Below are 18235 nucleotides of genomic sequence, written 5' to 3'. Positions count from 1 at the left end.
CTGACTGTATCTCTACTGATGTTAATCTAGCTCCCTCACACTGTCACTCACTAACCCCTCTCCCCCAGCACCCTGTGTTACTGACTGTATCTCTACTGATGTTAATCCAGCTCCCTCACACTGTCACTCACTAACCCCGCTCCCCCCCGCACCCTGTGTTACTGACTGTATCTCTACTGATGTTAATCCAGCTCCCTCACACTGTCCACTCAGTAACCCCTCCACCCCAGCACCCTGTGTTACTTGCTGTATCTCTCCTGATGTTAATCCAGCTCCCTCACACTGTCACTCAGTAACCACTCTCCCCCAGCGCCCTGTGTTACTGACTGTATCTCTACTGATGTTAATCCAGCTCCCTCACACTGTCACTCAGTAACCCCTCTCCCCCAGCACCCTGTGTTACTGACTATCTGTACTGATGTTAATCCAGCTCCCTCACACTGTCACTCAGTAACCCCTGTCCCCCAGCACCCTGTGTTACTGACTGTATCTCTACTGATGTTAATCCAGCTCCCTCACACTGTCACTCAGTAACCCCTCTCCCCCAGCACCCTGTGTTACTGACTGTATCTCTACTGATGTTAATCCAGCTCCCTCACACTGTCACTCAGTAACCCCTCTCCCCCAGCTCCCTCACACTGTCACTCAGTAACCCCTCTCCCCAGCACCCTGTGTTACTGACTGTATCTCTACTGATGTTAATCCAGCTCCCTCACACTGTCACTCAGTAACCCCTCTCCCCCAGCACCCTGTGTTACTGACTGTATCTCTACTGATGTTAATCCAGCTCCCTCACACTGTCACTCAGTAACCCCTCTCCCCCAGCACCCTGTGTTACTGACTGTATCTCTACTGATGTTAATCCAGCTCCCTCACACTCTCACTCAGTAACCTCTCTCCCCCAGCACTGACCCCGGAGGCCCCCGACACATGCTCACCTTGTAGCGATGGCCATAGGTGAGATCCAGCTCAGACTCCTCCGGACTGAAGGACATTCCGGGTTTCTTCGTCATCATCTTGGTGTAGATGGCCTCGTTGGGTTGAACACGGATCACCAACTCATTGCGTTTACACTGGCTTTGAAAGATGTCACCCGGAACGTCGCGGAACTGCAGCCTCACCTCGGCCTTGCGTTCGTTCAGAGCCTTTCCACATCGCATCACAAACGGGACGCCTGCAGGCGACAACATCCCGACATTACACCTCTGCACGGGAACCATGGGCCTCCTCAGGATCTCACCGAGTCCCTCACACTCAAAGAAGGAGCAAACTGTGGATTGTCGTGAATGCGGCACTCCCTCAGTACTGACCCTCTGACAGTGCGGCACTCCCTCAGCACTGACCCTCTGACAGTGCAGCACTCCCTCAGTACTGACCCACTGACAGTGCGGCACTCCCTCAGTACTGACCCTCTGACAGTGTGGCGCTCCCTCAGTACTGACCCTCTGACAGTGCAGCACTCCCTCAGTACTGACCCTCTGACAGTGCAGCGCTCCCTCAGTACCGACCCTCTGACAGTGCAGCACTCCCTCAGTACTGACCCTCTGACAGTGCGGCACTCCCTCAGTACTGACCCTCTGACAGTGCAGCGCTCCCTCAGTACCGACCCTCTGACAGTGCAGCACTCCCTCAGTAATGACCCTCTGACAGTGCGGCACTCCCTCAGCACTGACCCTCTGACAGTGCAGCACTCCCTCTGTACTGACCCTCTGACAGTGCGGCACTCCCTCAGTACTGACCCTCTGACAGTGCAGCGCTCCCTCAGTACCGACCCTCTGACAGTGCAGCACTCCCTCAGTAATGACCCTCTGACAGTGCGGCACTCCCTCAGCACTGACCCTCTGACAGTGTAGCACTCCCTCAGTAATGACCCTCTGACAGTGCGGCACTCCCTCAGCACTGACCCTCTGACAGTGCAGCGCTCCCTCAGTACTGGAGCTCTGACAGTGCAGCGCTCCCTCAGTACCGACCCTCTGACAGTGCAGCACTCCCTCAGTACTGACCCTCTGACAGTGCAGCGCTCCCTCAGTACCGACCCTCTGACAGTGCAGCACGCCCTCAGTACTGACCCTCTGACAGTGCGGCGCTCCCTCAATACTGACCCTCTGACAGTGCGGCGCTCCCTCAGTACTGACCCTCTGACAGTGTGGCATTCCCTCAGTACTGACCCTCTGACAGTGCGGCACTCCCTCAGTACTAACCCTCTGACAGTGCGGCATTCCCTCAGCACTGACCCTCTGACAGTGCAGCACTCCCTCAGTACTGACCCTCTGACAGTGCGGCGCTCCCTCAGCACTGACCCCCTGACAGTGCGGCACTCCCTCAGTACTGACCCTCTGACAGTGCACCACTCCCTCAGTACTGACCCTCTGACAGTGCACCACTCCCTCAGTACTGACCCTGTGACAGTGCAGCACTCCCTCAGTACTGACCCTCTGACAGTGCAGCACTCCCTCAGTACTGACCCTCTGACAGTGTGGCACTCCCTCAGTACTGACCCTCTGACAGTGCGGCACTCCCTCAGTACTGACCCTCTGACAGTGCGGCACTCCCTCAGTACTGACCCTCTGACAGTGTGGCACTCCCTCAGTACTGACCCTCTGACAGTGTGGCACTCCCTCAGTACTGACCCTCTGACAGTGCGGCACTCCCTCAGTCCTGACCCTCTGACAGTGCAGCGCTCCCTCAGTACTGACCCTCTGACAGTGCAGCACTCCCTCAGTGCTGACCCTCTGACAGTGGAGGTCCCTCAGTACTGACCCTCTGACAGTGCGGCACTCCCTCAGGACTGACCCTCTGACAGTGCGGCACTCCCTCAGTACTGACCCTCTGACAGTGCGGCACTCCCTCAGTACTGACCGTCTGCCAGTGCAGCTCCCTCAGCACTGACCGTCTGACAGTGCGGCACTCCCTCAGTACTGACCCTCTGACAGTGCGGCACACCCTCAGTACTGAACCTCTGACAGTGGAGCTCCCAGAGTACTGCCCCTCTGACAGTGCGGCGCTCCCTCAGTACTGACCCTCTGACAGTGCAGCACTCCCTCAGTACAATCCCTCTGACAGTGCAGCACTCCCTCAGTACTGACCCTCTGACAGTGCGGCACTCCCTCAGTACTGACCCTCTGACAGTCCAGCTCCCTCAGTACTGACCGTCTGACAGTGCGGCGCTGCCTCAGTACTGACCCTCTGACAGTGCGGCACTCCCTCAGTACTGACCCTCTGACAGTGCGGCACTCCCTCAGTACTGACCCTCTGACAGTGCGGCACTCCCTCAGTACTGACCCTCTGACAGTGCGGTGCTCCCTCAGTACTGACCCTCTGACAGGGCGGCACTCCCTCAGTACTGACCCACTGACAGTGCAGCACTCCCTCAGTACTGACCCTCTGACAGTGCGGCACTCCCTCAGTACTGACCCTCTGACAGTGCGGCAATCCCTCAGGACTGACCCTCTGACAGTGCGGCACTGCCTCAGTACTGACCCTCTGACAGTGCGGCACTCCCTCAGTACTGACCCTCTGACAGTGCGGTGTTCCCTCAGTACTGACCCTCTGACAGTGCGGCACTCCCTCAGGACTGACCCTGCGACAGTGCAGCACTCCCTCAGTACTGACCCTCTGACAGTGCGGCACTCCCTCAGTACTGACCCTCTGACAGTGCGGCACTCCCTCAGTACTGACCGTCTGACAGTGCGGCACTCCCTCAGTACTGACCCTCTGATAGTGCAGCACTCCCTCAGTACTGACCGTCTGACAGTGGAGCTCCCAGAGTACTGCCCCTCTGACAGTGCGGCGCTCCCTCTGAACTGACCGTCTGACAGTGCAGCACTCCCTCAGTACTGACCCTCTGACAGTGCATCACTTCCTCAGTACAGTCCCTCTGACAGTGCAGCACTCCCTCAGTACTGACCCTCTGATAGTGCAGCACTCCCTCAGGACTGACCCTCTGACAGTGCGGCACTCCCTCAGTACTGACCCTCTGACAGTGCGGCACTCCCTCAGTACTGACCCTCTGACAGTGCGGTGCTCCCTCAGTACTGACCCTCTGACAGTGCGGCACTCCCTCAGTACTGACCCTCTGACAGTGCAGCACTCCCTCAGTAATGACCCTCTGACAGTGCGGCACTCCCTCAGTACTGACCGTCTGCCAGTGCAGCTCCCTCAGCACTGACCGTCTGACAGTGCGGCACTCCCTCAGTACTGACCCTCTGACAGTGCGGCACACCCTCAGTACTGAACCTCTGACAGTGGAGCTCCCAGAGTACTGCCCCTCTGACAGTGCGGCGCTCCCTCAGTACTGACCCTCTGACAGTGCAGCACTCCCTCAGTACAATCCCTCTGACAGTGCAGCACTCCCTCAGTACTGACCCTCTGACAGTGCGGCACTCCCTCAGTACTGACCCTCTGACAGTCCAGCTCCCTCAGTACTGACCGTCTGACAGTGCGGCGCTGCCTCAGTACTGACCCTCTGACAGTGCGGCACTCCCTCAGTACTGACCCTCTGACAGTGCGGCACTCCCTCAGTACTGACCCTCTGACAGTGCGGCACTCCCTCAGTAATGACCCTCTGACAGTGCGGTGCTCCCTCAGTACTGACCCTCTGACAGTGCGGCACTCCCTCAGTACTGACCCTCTGACAGTGCAGCACTCCCTCAGTACTGACCCTCTGACAGTGCGGCACTCCCTCAGTACTGACCCTCTGACAGTGCGGCAATCCCTCAGGACTGACCCTCTGACAGTGCGGCACTGCCTCAGTACTGACCCTCTGACAGTGCGGCACTCCCTCAGTACTGACCCTCTGACAGTGCGGTGTTCCCTCAGTACTGACCCTCTGACAGTGCGGCACTCCCTCAGGACTGACCCTGCGACAGTGCAGCACTCCCTCAGTACTGACCCTCTGACAGTGCGGCACTCCCTCAGTACTGACCCTCTGACAGTGCGGCACTCCCTCAGTACTGACCGTCTGACAGTGCGGCACTCCCTCAGTACTGACCCTCTGATAGTGCAGCACTCCCTCAGTACTGACCGTCTGACAGTGGAGCTCCCAGAGTACTGCCCCTCTGACAGTGCGGCGCTCCCTCTGAACTGACCGTCTGACAGTGCAGCACTCCCTCAGTACTGACCCTCTGACAGTGCATCACTTCCTCAGTACAGTCCCTCTGACAGTGCAGCACTCCCTCAGTACTGACCCTCTGATAGTGCAGCACTCCCTCAGGACTGACCCTCTGACAGTGCGGCACTCCCTCAGTACTGACCCTCTGACAGTGCGGCACTCCCTCAGTACTGACCCTCTGACAGTGCGGTGCTCCCTCAGTACTGACCCTCTGACAGTGCGGCACTCCCTCAGTACTGACCCTCTGACAGTGCGGCACTCCCTCAGTACTGACCCTCTGACAGTGCGGCCCTCCCTCAGTACTGACCCTCTGACAGTGCGGCACTCCCTCAGTACTGACTCTCTGACAGTGCGGCACTCCCTCAGTACTGACCCTCTGACAGTGCAGCACTCCCTCAGTACTGGCCTTCTAACAGTGCGGCACTCCCTCAGTACTGACCCTCTGACAGTGCGGCACTCCCTCAGTACTGACCCTCTGACAGTGCAGCACTCCCTCAGTACTGGCCTTCTAACAGTGCGGCACTCCCTCAGTACTGACCCTCTGACAGTGCGGTGCTCCTTCAGTACTGACCCTCTGACAGTGCGGCACTCGCTCAGTACTGACCCTCTGACAGTGCGGCACTCCCTCAGTACTGACCCTCTGACAGTGCGGCACTCCCTCAGTACTGACTCTCTGACAGTGCGGCACTCCCTCAGTACTAACCCTCTGACAGTGCAGCACTCCCTCAGTACTGACTCTCTGACAGTGCAGCACTCCCTCAGTACTGACCCTCTGACAGTGCAGCACTCCCTCAGTACTGACCCTCTGACAGTGTCGCACTCCCTCAGTACTGACCCTCTGACAGTGCGGCACTCCCTCAGTACTGACCCTCTGACAGTGCGGCACTCCCTCAGTACTGACCCTCTGACAGTGCGGCACTCCCTCAGTACTGACCCTCTGACAGTGCGGCACTCCCTCAGTACTGACTCTCTGACAGTGCGGCACTCCCTCAGTACTAACCCTCTGACAGTGCAGCACTCCCTCAGTACTGACTCTCTGACAGTGCAGCACTCCCTCAGTACTGACCCTCTGACAGTGCAGCACTCCCTCAGTACTAACCCTCTGACAGTGTCGCACTCCCTCAGTACTGACCCTCTGACAGTGCGGCACTCCCTCAGTACTGACCCTCTGACAGTGCGGCACTCCCTCAGTACTGACCCTCTGACAGTGCGGCACTCCCTCAGTACTGACCCTCTGACAGTGCGGCACTCCCTCAGTACTGACCCTCTGACAGTGTCTCAAGAGGGGCTGAATAACCAGGGCAGTTCGGTGGCGCAGTGGGTTAGCACTGCTGCCTCACGGCGCCGAGGTCCCAGGTTCGATCCCGGCTCTGGGTCACTGTCCGTGTGGAGTTTGCACATTCTCCCCGTGTTTGCGACGGTTTCGCCTCCACAACCCAAAGATGTGCAGGGTGGGTGGATTGGCCACGCTAAATTGCCCCTTAATTGGAAAAAATGAATTGGGAACCCTAACTTGTAAAATAAAAAGGTCTGAATAAGCTGTTATTTGTCCGTGTCGGCGGGCGGAGGCTCTGCCGCGGGTACGATTGTGTAACTCACCGTCCCATCGTTCATTCTGAATGTACAGCACGGCAGCAGCGTATGTGGGGGTGACCGAGCCTCTGGGAACTGTCGGATCGTCAAGGTAACCCTTTTTGGCCTCACCATGTCCATTCGGATCCCCCGTGTACTGTCCAAGGACAACATTCTCCATCTGGATCTCCGGAATGCTCTTCAGTACTTTCACCTTCAGAGACAAGAGTTCAACTGATCACAGCTCCCACAACACTGTCCCCATCAAACACTCCCCCACACTGTCCCCATCAAACACTCCCCCACACTGTCCCCAACAAACACTCCTCCACACTGTCTCCATCAAACACTCCTCCACACTGTCCCCATCAAACACTCCTCCACACTGTCCCTATCAAACACTCCTCCACACTGTCCCCATCAAACACTCCTCCACACTGTCCCCATCAAACACTCCTCCACACTGTCCCCATCAAACACTCCTCCACACTGTCCCCATCAAACACTCCTCCACACTGTCCCCATCAAACACCCCTCCACACTGTCCATATCAAACACTCTCCCACACTGTCCCCATCAAACACTCCTCCACACTGTCCCCATCAAACACTCCTCCACACTGTCCCCATCAAACACTCCTCCACACTGTCCCCATCAAACACTCCTCCACACTGTCCCCATCAAACACTCCTCCACACTGTCCCCATCAAACACTCCTCCACACTGTCCCCATCAAACACTCCTCCACACTGTCCCCATCAAACACTCCTCCACACTGTCCCCATCAAACACTCCTCCACACTGTCCCATCAAACACTCCCCCACACTGTCCCCATCAAACACTCCTCCACACTGTCCCCATCAAACACTCATCCACACTGTCCCCATCGAACACTCCTCCACACTGTCCCCATCAAACACTCCTCCACGCTGTCCCCATCAAACACTCCTCCACGCTGTCCCCATCAAACACTCCTCCACACTGTCCCCATCAAACACTCCTCCACACTGTCCCCATCAAACACTCCTCCACACTGTCCCCATCAAACACTCCTCCAAACTGTCCCCATCAAACACTCCTCCACACTGTCCCCATCAAACACTCCTCCACACTGTCCCCATCAAACACTCCTCCAAACTGTCCCCATCAAACACTCATCCACACTGTCCCCATCGAACACTCCTCCACACTGTCCCCATCAAACACTCCTCCACGCTGTCCCCATCAAACACTCCTCCACACTGTCCCCATCAAACACTCCTCCACACTGTCCCCATCGAACACTCCTCCACACTGTCCCCATCAAACACTCCTCCACGCTGTCCCCATCGAACACTCCTCCACACTGTCCCCATCGAACACTCCTCCACACTGTCCCCATCGAACACTCCTCCACACTGTCCCCATCGAACACTCCTCCACACTGTCCCCATCAAACACTCCTCCACACTGTCCCCATCAAACACTCCTCCACACTGTCCCCATCAAACACTCCTCCACACTGTCCCCATCAAACACTCCTCCACACTGTCCCCATCAAACACTCCTCCACACTGTCCCCATCAAACACTCCTCCACACTGTCCCCATCAAACACTCCTCCACACTGTCCCCATCAAACACTCCTCCACACTGTCCCCATCAAACACTCCTCCACACTGTCCCCATCAAACACTCCTCCACACTGTCCCCATCGAACACTCCTCCACACTGTCCCCATCGAACACTCCTCCACACTGTCCCCATCAAACACTCCTCCACACTGTCCCCATCAAACACTCCTCCACACTGTCCCCATCAAACACTCCTCCACACTGTCCCCATCAAACACTCCTCCACACTGTCCCCATCAAACACTCCTCCACACTGTCCCCATCAAACACTCCTCCACACTGTCCCCATCAAACACTCCTCCACACTGTCCCCATCAAACACTCCTCCACACTGTCCCCATCAAACACTCCTCCACACTGTCCCCATCAAACACTCCCTCACACTGTCCCCATCAAACACTCCTCCACACTGTCCCCATCAAACACTCCTCCACACTGTTCCCATCCAACACTCCTCCACACTGTCCCCATCAAACACTCCTCCACACTGTCCCCATCAAACACTCCTCCACGCTGTCCCCATCAAACACTCCTCCACACTGTCCCCATCAAACACTCCTCCACACTGTCCCCATCAAACACTCCTCCACACTGTCCCCATCAAACACTCCCCCACACTGTCCCCATCAAACACTCCTCCACGCTGTCCCCATCAAACACTCCCCCACACTGTCCCCATCAAACACTCCTCCACACTGTCCCCATCAAACACTCCTCCACACTGTCCCCATCAAACACTCCTCCACATTGTCCCCATCAAACACTCCCCCACACTGTCCCCATCAAACACTCCTCCACACTGTCCCCATCAAACACTCCTCCACACTGTCCCCATCAAACACTCCCAGGACAGGTACAGCACAGGGTTAGATACAGAGTAACGCTCCCTCTACACTGTCCCCATCAAATACTCCCAGGACAGGTACAGCACGGGGTTAGATACAGAGTAAAGCTCCCTCTGCACTGTCCCCATCAAACACTCCCAGGACAGGTACAGCACAGGGTTAGATACAGAGTAAAGCTCCGTCTACACTGTCCACATCAAACACTCCCAGGACAGGTACAGCACGGTGTTAGATACAGAGTAAAGCTCCGTCTACACTGACCCCATCAAACACTCCCAGGACAGGTACAGCACGGGGTTAGATATAGAGTAAAGCTCCGTCTACACTGACCCCATCAAACACTCCCAGGACAGGTACAGCACGGGGTTAGATACAGAGTAAAGCTCCGTCTACACTGACCCCATCAAACACTCCCAGGACAGGTACAGCACGGGGTTAGATACAGAGTAAAGCTCCCTCCACACTGTCCCCATCAAACACTCCCAGGACAGGTACAGCACGGGGTTAGATACAGAGTAAAGCTCCGTCTACACTGACCCCATCAAACACTCCCAGGACAGGTACAGCACGGGGTTAGATACAGAGTAAAGCTCCCTCTACACTGTCCCCATCAAACACTCCCAGGACAGGTACAGCACGGGGTTAGATACAGAGTAAAGCTCCCTCCACACTGTCCCCATCAAACACTCCCAGGACAGGTACAGCACGGGGTTAGATACAGAGTAAAGCTCCGTCTACACTGACCCCATCAAACACTCCCAGGACAGGTACAGCACGGGGTTAGATACAGAGTAAAGCTCCCTCTACACTGTCCCCATCAAACACTCCCAGGACAGGTACAGCACGGGGTTAGATACAGAGTAAAGCTCACTCTACACTGTCCCCATCAAACACTCCCAGGACAGGTACAGCACGGGGTGAGATACAGAGTAAAGCTCCCTCTACACTGTCCCCATCAAACACTCCCAGGACAGGTACAGCACGGGGTTAGATACAGAGTAAAGCTCCCTCTGCACTGTCCCCATCAAACACTCCCAGGACAGGTACAGCACGGGGTTAGATACAGAGTAAAGCTCCCTCTACACTGTCCCCATCAAACACTCCCAGGACAGGTACAGCACGGAGTTAGATACAGAGTAAAGCTCCCTCTACACTGTCCCCATCAAACACTCGAAGGACAGGTACAGCACGGGGTTAGATACAGAGTAAAGCTCCCTCTACACTGTCCCCATCAAACACTCCCAGGACAGGTACAGCACGGGGTTAGATACAGAGTAAAGCTCCCTCTACACTGTCCCCATCAAAGACTGCCAGGGCAGGTACAGCACGGGGTTAGATACAGAGTAAAGCTCCCCCTACACTGTCCCCATCAAACACACCCAGGACAAGTACAGCACGGGGTGAGATACAGAGTAAAGCTCCCTCTACACTGTCCCCATCAAACACTCCCAGGACAGGTACAGCATGGGGTTAGATGCAGAGCAAAGCTCCCTCTACACTGTCCCCATCAAACACTCCCAGGACAGGTACAGCACGGGGTTAGATACAGAGTAAAGCTCCCTCTACACTGTCCCCATCAAACACTGCCAGGGCAGGTACAGCACGGGGTTAGATACAGAGTAAAGCTCCCCCTACACTGTCCCCATCAAACACTCCCAGGACAAGTACAGCACGGGGTTAGATACAGAGTAAAGCTCCCTCTACACTGTCCCCATCAAACACTCCCAGGACAGGCACAGCACGGGGTGAGATACAGAGTAAAGCTCCCTCTACACTGCCCCCATCAAACACTCCCAGGACAGGTACAGCACGGGGTTAGATACAGAGTAAGGCTCCCTCTACACTGTCTCCATCAAACACTCCCAGGACAGGTACAGCACGGGTTTAGATACAGAGTAAGGCTCCCTCTACACTGTCTCCATCAAACCCTCCCAGGTCAGGTACAGCACGGGGTTAGATACAGAGTAAAGCTCCCTCTACACTGTCCCCATCAAACACTCCCAGGACAGGGACAGCACGGGGTTCGATACAGAGTAAAGCTCCCTCTGCACTGTCCCCATCAAACACTCCCAGGACAGGTACAGCACAGGGTTAGATACAGAGTAAAGCTCCGTCTACACTGTCCACATCAAACACTCCCAGGACAGGTACAGCACGGGGTTAGATACAGAGTAAAGCTCCCTCTACACTGTCCCCATCAAACACTCCCAGGACAGGTACAGCACGGAGTTAGATACAGAGTAAAGCTCCCTCTACACTGTCCCCATCAAACACTCGAAGGACAGGTACAGCACGGGGTTAGATACAGAGTAAAGCTCCCTCTACACTGTCCCCATCAAACACTCCCAGGACAGGTACAGCACGGGGTTAGATACAGAGTAAAGCTCCCTCTACACTGTCCCCATCAAAGACTGCCAGGGCAGGTACAGCACGGGGTTAGATACAGAGTAAAGCTCCCCCTACACTGTCCCCATCAAACACACCCAGGACAAGTACAGCACGGGGTGAGATACAGAGTAAAGCTCCCTCTACACTGTCCCCATCAAACACTCCCAGGACAGGTACAGCATGGGGTTAGATGCAGAGCAAAGCTCCCTCTACACTGTCCCCATCAAACACTCCCAGGACAGGTACAGCACGGGGTTAGATACAGAGTAAAGCTCCCTCTACACTGTCCCCATCAAACACTGCCAGGGCAGGTACAGCACGGGGTTAGATACAGAGTAAAGCTCCCCCTACACTGTCCCCATCAAACACTCCCAGGACAAGTACAGCACGGGGTTAGATACAGAGTAAAGCTCCCTCTACACTGTCCCCATCAAACACTCCCAGGACAGGCACAGCACGGGGTGAGATACAGAGTAAAGCTCCCTCTACACTGCCCCCATCAAACACTCCCAGGACAGGTACAGCAAGGGGTTAGATACAGCGTAAGGCTCCCTCTACACTGTCTCCATCAAACACTCCCAGGACAGGTACAGCACGGGTTTAGATACAGAGTAAGGCTCACTCTACACTGTCTCCATCAAACCCTCCCAGGTCAGGTACAGCACGGGGTTAGATACAGAGTAAAGCTCCCTCTACACTGTCCCCATCAAACACTCCCAGGACAGGTACAGCACGGGGTTAGATACAGAGTAAAGCTCCCTCTACACTGTCCCCATCAAACACTCCCAGGACAGGGACAGCACGGGGTTCGATACAGAGTAAAGCTCCCTCTACACTGTCCCCATCAAACACTCGAAGGACAGGTACAGCACGGGGTGAGATACAGAGTAAAGCTCCCTCTACACTGCCCCCATCAAACACTCCCAGGACAGGTACAGCACGGGGTTAGATACAGAGTAAGGCTCCCTCTACACTGTCCCCATCAAACTCTCCCAGGACAGGTACAGCACGGGGTTAGATACAGAGTAAAGCTCCCTCTACACTGTCCCCATCAAACACTCGAAGGACAGGTACAGCACGGGGTGAGATACAGAGTAAAACTCCCTCTACACTGTCCCCATCAAACACTCCCAGGACAGGTACAGCACGGGGTTAGATACAGAGTAAAGCTCCCTCTACACTGTCCCCATCAAACACTCCCAGGGCAGGTACAGCACGGGGTTAGATACAGAGTAAAGCTCCCTCTACACTGTCCCCATCAAACACTCCCAGGACAGGTTACAACACGGGGTTAGATACAGAGTAAAGCTCCCTCTACACTGTCCCCACCAAACACTCCCAGGACAGGTACAGCACGGGGTTAGATACAGAGTAAAGCTCCCTCTACATTGTCCCAATCAAACATTCCCAGGACAGGTACAGCACGGGGTTAGATACAGAGTAAAGCTCCCTCCACACTGTCCCCATCAAACACTCCCAGGACAGGTATAGCACGGGGTTAGATACAGAGTAAAGCTCCCTCCACACTGTCCCCATCAAACACTCCCGGGACAGGTACAGCACGGGGTTAGATACAGAATAAAGCTCCCTCCACACTGTCCCAATCAAACATTCCCAGGACAGGTACAGCACGGGGTTAGATACAGAGTAAAGCTCCCTCTACACTGTCCCCATCAAACACTCCCCGGACAGGTACAGCACGGGGTTAGATACAGAGTAAAGCTCCCTCCACACTGTCCCCATCAAACACTCCCGGGACAGGTACAGCACGGGGTTAGATACAGAATAAAGCTCCCTCCACACTGTCCCAATCAAACATTCCCAGGACAGGTACAGCACGGGGTTAGATACAGAGTAAAGCTCCCTCTACACTGTCCCCATCAAACATTCCCAGGACAGGTACAGCACGGGGTTAGATACAGAGTAAAGCTCCCTCCACACTGTCCCAATCAAACATTCCCAGGACAGGTACAGCACGGGGTTAGATACAGAATAAAGCTCCCTCCACACTGTCCCAATCAAACTCTCCCAGGACAGGTACAGCACGGGGTTAGATACAGAGTAAAGCTCCCTCTACACTGTCCCCATCAAACATTCCCAGGACAGGTACAGCACGGGGTTAGATACAGAGTAAAGCTCCCGCTACACTGTCCCTATCAAACACTCCCAGGACAGGTACAGCACGGGGTTAGATACAGAGTAAAGCTCCCGCTACACTGTCCCCATCAAACACTCCCAGGACAGGTACAGCACAGGGTTAGATACAGAGTAAAGCTCCCTCTACACTGTCCCCATCAAACACTCCCAGGACAGGTACAGCACGGGGTTAGATACAGAGTAAAGCTCCCTCTACACTGTCCCCATCAAACACTCCCAGGACAGGTACAGCACGGGGTTAGACACACGGGGGGGGGGGGGGATAGTTACTGACCTTCTCGTCCCGAACGTCATCGGAGTCTGTGGAGGCGGGTTTCTCCATGGCAACCAGACACAACATCTGCATCATGTGATTCTGCATCACGTCTCTGTGTGGGGGGGGAAGGGGCGGAGAGAGTAAATCAACTGAGGCAGTGAGCTATCTGGCAGGGAGGGGTCTGGATCTTACCCAACACGAGGTGACCGGCTCGCCAACCCCAAATACATTTACCGGGTGACACCGGCAGGGGGACACCGGCTGGGCCCACTCGATTCCCCCACCCAGAGCCCACCACAAACCACCAACATCAAATGTTCTAAAACAGGGGCACAGCAAGGCTCAGGCTGAACACTGACACCGCTTGGGGAGGGGGTGAGGGGACAGCGAGGGGGAGGGGGTGAGGGGACAGCGAGGGGGAGGGGGTGAGGGAACAGCGAGGGGGAGGGGGTGAGGGGACAGCGAGGGGGAGGGGGTGAGGGAACAGCGAGGGGGAGGGGGTGAGGGAACAGCGAGGGGGAGGGGGTGAGGGGACAGCGAGGGGGAGGGGGTGAGGGAACAGCGAGGGGGAGGGGTGAGGGGACAGCGAGGGGGAGGGGGTGAGGGGACAGCGAGGGGGAGGGGGTGAGGGGACAGCGAGGGGGAGGGGGTGAGGGGACAGCGAGGGGGAGGGGGTGAGGGGACAGCGAGGGGGAGGGGGTGAGGGTGAGGGGACAGCGAGGGGGAGGGGGTGAGGGTGAGGGAACAGCGAGGGGGTGAGGGTGAGGGAACAGCGAGGGGGAGGGGCTGAGGGTGAGGGAACAGCGAGGGGGAGGGTGTGAGGGTGAGGGAACAGCGAGGGGGAGGGGGTGAGGGTGAGGGAACAGCGAGGGGGAGGGGGTGAGGGTGAGGGAACAGCGAGGGGGAGGGGGTGAGGGAACAGCGAGGGGGAGGGGTGGAGGTGAGGGAACAGCGAGGGGGAGGGGGTGAGGTTGAGGGAACAGCGAGGGGGAGGGGTGGAGGTGAGGGAACAGCGAGGGGGAGGGGGGGAGGGAACAGCGAGGGGGAGGGGGGGAGGGAACAGCGAGGGGGAGGGGGGGAGGGAACAGCGAGGGGGAGGGGGGGAGGGAACAGCGAGGGGGAGGGGGGGAGGGAACAGCGAGGGGGAGGGGGGGAGGGAACAGCGAGGGGGAGGAGGGAGGGAACAGCGAGGGGGAGGGGGGGAGGGGGGGAGGGAACAGCGAGGGGGAGGGGGTGAGGGAACAGCGAGGGGGAGGGGTGGAGGTGAGGGAACAGCGAGGGGGAGGGGGTGGGGGGTGAGGGAACAGGGAGGGGGTGGGGGTGAGGGAACAGGGAGGGGGTGGGGGTGAGGGAACAGGGAGGGGGTGGGGGTGAGGGAACAGGGAGGGGGTGGGGGTGAGGGAACAGGGAGGGGGTGGGGGTGAGGGAACAGGGAGGGGGTGGGGGTGAGGGAACAGGGAGGGGGTGGGGGTGAGGGAACAGCGAGGGGGAGGGGTGGAGGTGAGGGAACAGCGAGGGGGAGGGGTGGAGGTGAGGGGACAGCGAGGGGGAGGGGGTGAGGGGACAGCGAGGGGGAGGGGGTGAGGGGACAGCGAGGGGGAGGGGGTGAGGGGACAGCGAGGGGGAGGGGGTGAGGGGACAGCGAGGGGGAGGGGGTGAGGGGACAGCGAGGGGGAGGGGGTGAGGGGACAGCGAGGGGGAGGGGGTGAGGGGACAGCGAGGGGGAGGGGGTGAGGGGACAGCGAGGGGGAGGGGGTGAGGGAACAGCGAGGGGGAGGGGGTGAGGGGACAGCGAGGGGGAGGGGGTGAGGGGACAGCGAGGGGGAGGGGGTGAGGGTGAGGGGACAGCGAGGGGGAGGGGGTGAGGGTGAGGGCACAGCGAGGGGGAGGGGGTGAGGGGGAGGGAACAGCGAGGGGGAGGGAACAGCGAGGGGGAGGGGGTGAGGGGGAGGGAACAGCGAGGGGGAGGGGGTGAGGGGGAGGGAACAGCGAGGGTGAGGGGGTGAGGGGGAGGGAACAGCGAGGGGGAGGGGGTGACGGGTGAGGGAACAGCGAGGGGGAGGGGGTGAGGGAACAGCGAGGGGGAGGGGGTGAGGTTGAGGGAACAGCGAGGGGGAGGGGTGGAGGTGAGGGAACAGCGAGGGGGAGGGGGTGAGGGAACAGCAAGGGGGAGGGGGTGGGGTGAGGGAACAGCGAGGGGGAGGGGTGGAGGTGAGGGAACAGCGAGGGGGAGGGGGTGAGGGAACAGCGAGGGGGAGGGTGTGAGGGAACAGCGAGGGGGAGGGGGTGAGGGGACAGCGAGGGGGAGGGGGTGAGGGGACAGCGAGGGGGAGGGGGTGAGGGAACAGCGAGGGGGAGGGGGTGAGGGAACAGCGAGGGGGAGGGGGTGAGGGAACAGCGAGGGGGAGGGGGTGAGGGAACAGCGAGGGGGAGGGGGTGAGGGAACAGCGAGGGGGAGGGGGTGAGGGAACAGCGAGGGGGAGGGGTGGAGGTGAGGGAACAGCGAGGGGGAGGGGGTGAGGGGACAGCGAGGGGGAGGGGGTGAGGGGACAGCGAGGGGGAGGGGGTGAGGGGACAGCGAGGGGGAGGGGGTGAGGGGACAGCGAGGGGGAGGGGGTGAGGGGACAGCGAGGGGGAGGGGGTGAGGGGACAGCGAGGGGGAGGGGGTGAGGGGACTGCGAGGGGGAGGGAGTGAGGGGACAGCGAGGGGGAGGGGGTGAGGGGACAGCGTGGGGGAGGGGGTGAGGGGACAGCGAGGGGGAGGGGGTGAGGGGACAGCGAGGGGGAGGGGGTGAGGGGACAGCGAGGGGGAGGGGGTGAGGGGACAGCGAGGGGGAGGGGGTGAGGGGACAGCGAGGGGGAGGGGGTGAGGGGACAGCGAGGGGGAGGGGGTGAGGGGACAGCGAGGGGGAGGGGGTGAGGGGACAGCGAGGGGGAGGGGGTGAGGGGACAGCGAGGGGGAGGGGGTGAGGGGACAGCGAGGGGGAGGGGGTGAGGGGACAGCGAGGGGGAGGGGGTGAGGGGACAGCGAGGGGGAGGGGGTGAGGGGACAGCGAGGGGGAGGGGGAGGGGGTGAGGGGGCTGCTTTGTCTCAGTGAGTCTCGCTGACGGCAGTGAATGTGGGAATTCTTGGCTCAATCCCCCAGTCCGAGGGAGCACTGCCCGGTCCGAGGGGACGGATTCCCGGTCCGAGAGAGCGGATTCCCGGTCCGAGGGAGCGGATTCCCAGTCCGAGGGAGCGGAGCCCGGTCCGAGGGAGCGGATTCCCAGTCCGAGGGAGCGGAGCCCGGTCCGAGGGAGCGGAGCCCGGTCCGAGGGAGCGGATTCCCGGTCCGAGGGAGCACTGCCGGTCCGAGGGAGCGGATTCCCGGTCCGAGGGAGCGGATTCCCGGTCCGAGGGAGCGGATTCCCGGTCCGAGGGAGCGGATTCCCGGTCCGAGGGAGCACTGCCCGGTCCGAGGGAGCGGATTCCCGGTCCGAGGGAGCGGATTCCCAGCCGAGGGAGCGGATTCCCGATCCGAGGGAGCACTGCCCAGTCCGAGGGAGCGGATTCCCGGTCCGAGGGAGCGTTTTCCCGGTCCGAGGGAGCACTGCCCGGTCCGAGGGAGCGGATTCCCGGTCCGAGGGAGCGGATTCCCGGTCCGAGGGAGCGGATTCCCGGTCCGAGGGAGCGGATTCCCGGTCCGAGGGAGCACTGCCCGGTCCGAGGGAGCATTGCCCGGTCCGAGGGAGCGGAGTCCAGTCCGAGGGAGCGGAGCCCGGTCTGAGGGAGCACTGCCCGGTCCGAGGGAGCGGATTCGATGTCCGAGGGAGCGGATTCCCGGTCCGAGGGAGCACTGCCCGGTCCGAGGGAGCGGATTCGATGTCCGAGGGAGCGGATTCGATGTCCGAGGGAGCACTGCCCGGTCCGAGGGAGCGGATTCGATGTCCGAGGGAGCGGATTCCCGGTCCGAGGGAGCAGATTCCCGGTCCGAGGGAGCGGATTCCCGGTCCGAGGGAGCGGATTCCCGGTCCGAGGGAGCACAGCCCGGTCCGAGAGAGCGGATTCCCGATCCGAGGGAGCGGATTCCCGGTCCGAGGGAGCGGAGCCCGGTCCGAGGGAGCGGATTCAATGTCCGAGGGAGCGGATTCCCGGTCCGAGGGAGCACTGTCCGGTCCGAGGGAGCGGAGCCAGGTCCGAGGGAGCGGATTCCCGGTCCGAGGGAGCGGAGCCCGGTCCGAGGGAGCGGATTCCCGGTCCGAGGGAGCAGATTCCCGGTCCGAGGGGGCGGATTCCCGGTCCGAGCGAGCGGAG

General features: G+C 59.2%; 1 protein-coding gene across 1 annotated transcript in view; it reads right to left on the bottom strand.

The window, feature by feature from the left end:
- Positions 1–938: 938 nt before the first annotated feature.
- The window catches only part of LOC140406529 (glucose-6-phosphate 1-dehydrogenase-like), a gene marked incomplete at its 3' end in the record, with an annotated part of 38895 nt that continues 21598 nt past the window's right edge, over positions 939–18235 (bottom strand). Inside the window, exons 4-6 of the mRNA XM_072494532.1 lie at positions 13960–14053; positions 6710–6896; positions 939–1174 (exon numbers count right to left, since the gene is read on the bottom strand). Of these exons, the coding sequence (XP_072350633.1) occupies positions 939–1174; positions 6710–6896; positions 13960–14053 (517 nt within the window). The remainder of the gene's footprint in view (positions 1175–6709; positions 6897–13959; positions 14054–18235) is intronic.

This window comes from Scyliorhinus torazame, unplaced genomic scaffold (assembly GCF_047496885.1).
Source record: "Scyliorhinus torazame isolate Kashiwa2021f unplaced genomic scaffold, sScyTor2.1 scaffold_586, whole genome shotgun sequence".
Lineage (NCBI taxonomy): Eukaryota > Metazoa > Chordata > Chondrichthyes > Carcharhiniformes > Scyliorhinidae > Scyliorhinus > Scyliorhinus torazame.
Note: the sequence above shows the minus strand (reverse complement) of the source record. Positions and strands in the feature narration are given on the sequence as shown.